Source organism: Gregarina niphandrodes (assembly GCF_000223845.1).
Source record: "Gregarina niphandrodes unplaced genomic scaffold scaffold00040, whole genome shotgun sequence".
NCBI lineage: Eukaryota > Apicomplexa > Conoidasida > Eugregarinorida > Gregarinidae > Gregarina > Gregarina niphandrodes.
This window is the reverse complement of record NW_011646043.1, coordinates 127,473-128,814: the sequence shown is the minus strand read 5'-3', so window position 1 is coordinate 128,814 and position 1,342 is coordinate 127,473. Positions and strand designations below refer to the sequence as shown.

General features: G+C 56.3%; 1 protein-coding gene across 1 annotated transcript; it reads left to right on the top strand.

Moving 5' to 3' along the window:
* Window positions 1-875: 875 nt before the first annotated feature.
* On the top strand, window positions 876-1,176 carry GNI_147380 (hypothetical protein; the record flags this gene model as incomplete). The annotated part of the gene is made up of 1 exon (XM_011135876.1): window positions 876-1,176. A coding segment is annotated over one exon (301 nt), but the record flags the coding sequence as incomplete, so codon positions are not given.
* Window positions 1,177-1,342: the final 166 nt, after the last annotated feature.

Here is a 1,342-nt window from a genome sequence, read left to right as displayed (position 1 = left end):
TCCCCACACCGGGTCAGTCCGACCACTTCGCCCTTGTCATCAAGACCATCAGAGACCTCCCCACACCGGGTCAGTCCGACCACTTCGCCCTTGTCGTCAAGACCATCAGAGACCTCCCCACACCGCGTCGAGCCGACCACTTCGCCCATGCCGTCAAGACCGTCAGAGGCCTCCCCATACCGGGTCACTCCGACCACTTCGCCCTCGCCATCAAGACCATCAGAGACCTCCCCACACAGCGTCGAGCCGACCACTTCGCCCGTGCCGTCAAGACCGTCAGAGACCTCCCCACACCGCGTCGAGCCGACCACTTCGCCCATGCCGTCAAGACCGTCAGAGGCCTCCCCATACCGGGTCAGTCCGACCACTTCGCCCGTGCCGTCAAGACCGTCAGAGACCTCCCCACACCGCGTCGAGCCGACCACTTCGCTCATGCCGTCAAGACCGTCAGAGACCTCCGTGTAAACCAGACACTGACTTGTCAACTGGTTGCCCAACTGCAGCAATTCCAATGCTTACAACCCGCACAAACTGGCCAAGCCGCCATTCCTCGTGGTGATAAGGTCCGCCGGTGTTTGGTTCAAATGGTTCACCAACCAGCTTAAAAATGAATGATTTTTTACATAGAAAACGTGTGTTTGTTCACACAGGTGCCGAGCTTCGTGTGCTAACCGGCATGATGGTAATGTCAGCGAGTTGTGCAAGTATTTTGTTATACGTCTACCACACGCACGTCTGCACCATCGAATTTTGACCTACCTTTTTCGAACCAACAACGCTGCCTACCATCGAAGACCTCCTTCACTACCAGCTATACCTGTTCCGCGTCATGCATGCCCTTCGAACTCATCAACGCTCCAGCCACGTCCTAACGGATGACGACCAGACTCCTCGAAGATCCGTCTAGGGAGTGGATGTCTGGTTTACATTCACGACATCCTAATTTACGGCAACTCGTGACCGTCACCCCCGAGCGTGACCGTCACCCCCGAGCAACTTCGAATCAGTACCCCAAAAACTGCGCAACCATGAAGTATTTCTCAACATCCGCAAAAAACCACTTCGGCCTGTCCGAGTTCGAATACTTGGGCGTCGCCATCCGCGACGGCAAGATCTACCCCTCCAAAAAGTCCATCGCCACCATCCAAGGCCTCTTACCCCCGGAATACGTCAGTGGTACCTGCGCAAGTTCGTACCCGACTTCGCACCCTCGTCAAACCGATCCAAGAACCCAGCACTGCAGAGGAATTCGTCTCGTCCGACGAACACCAACGGAAGTTCGAGGGCATCAAGCATCTACTCACTACGTCCCAACCGTCACTGTGTCTGCCGCCCTCCGGAC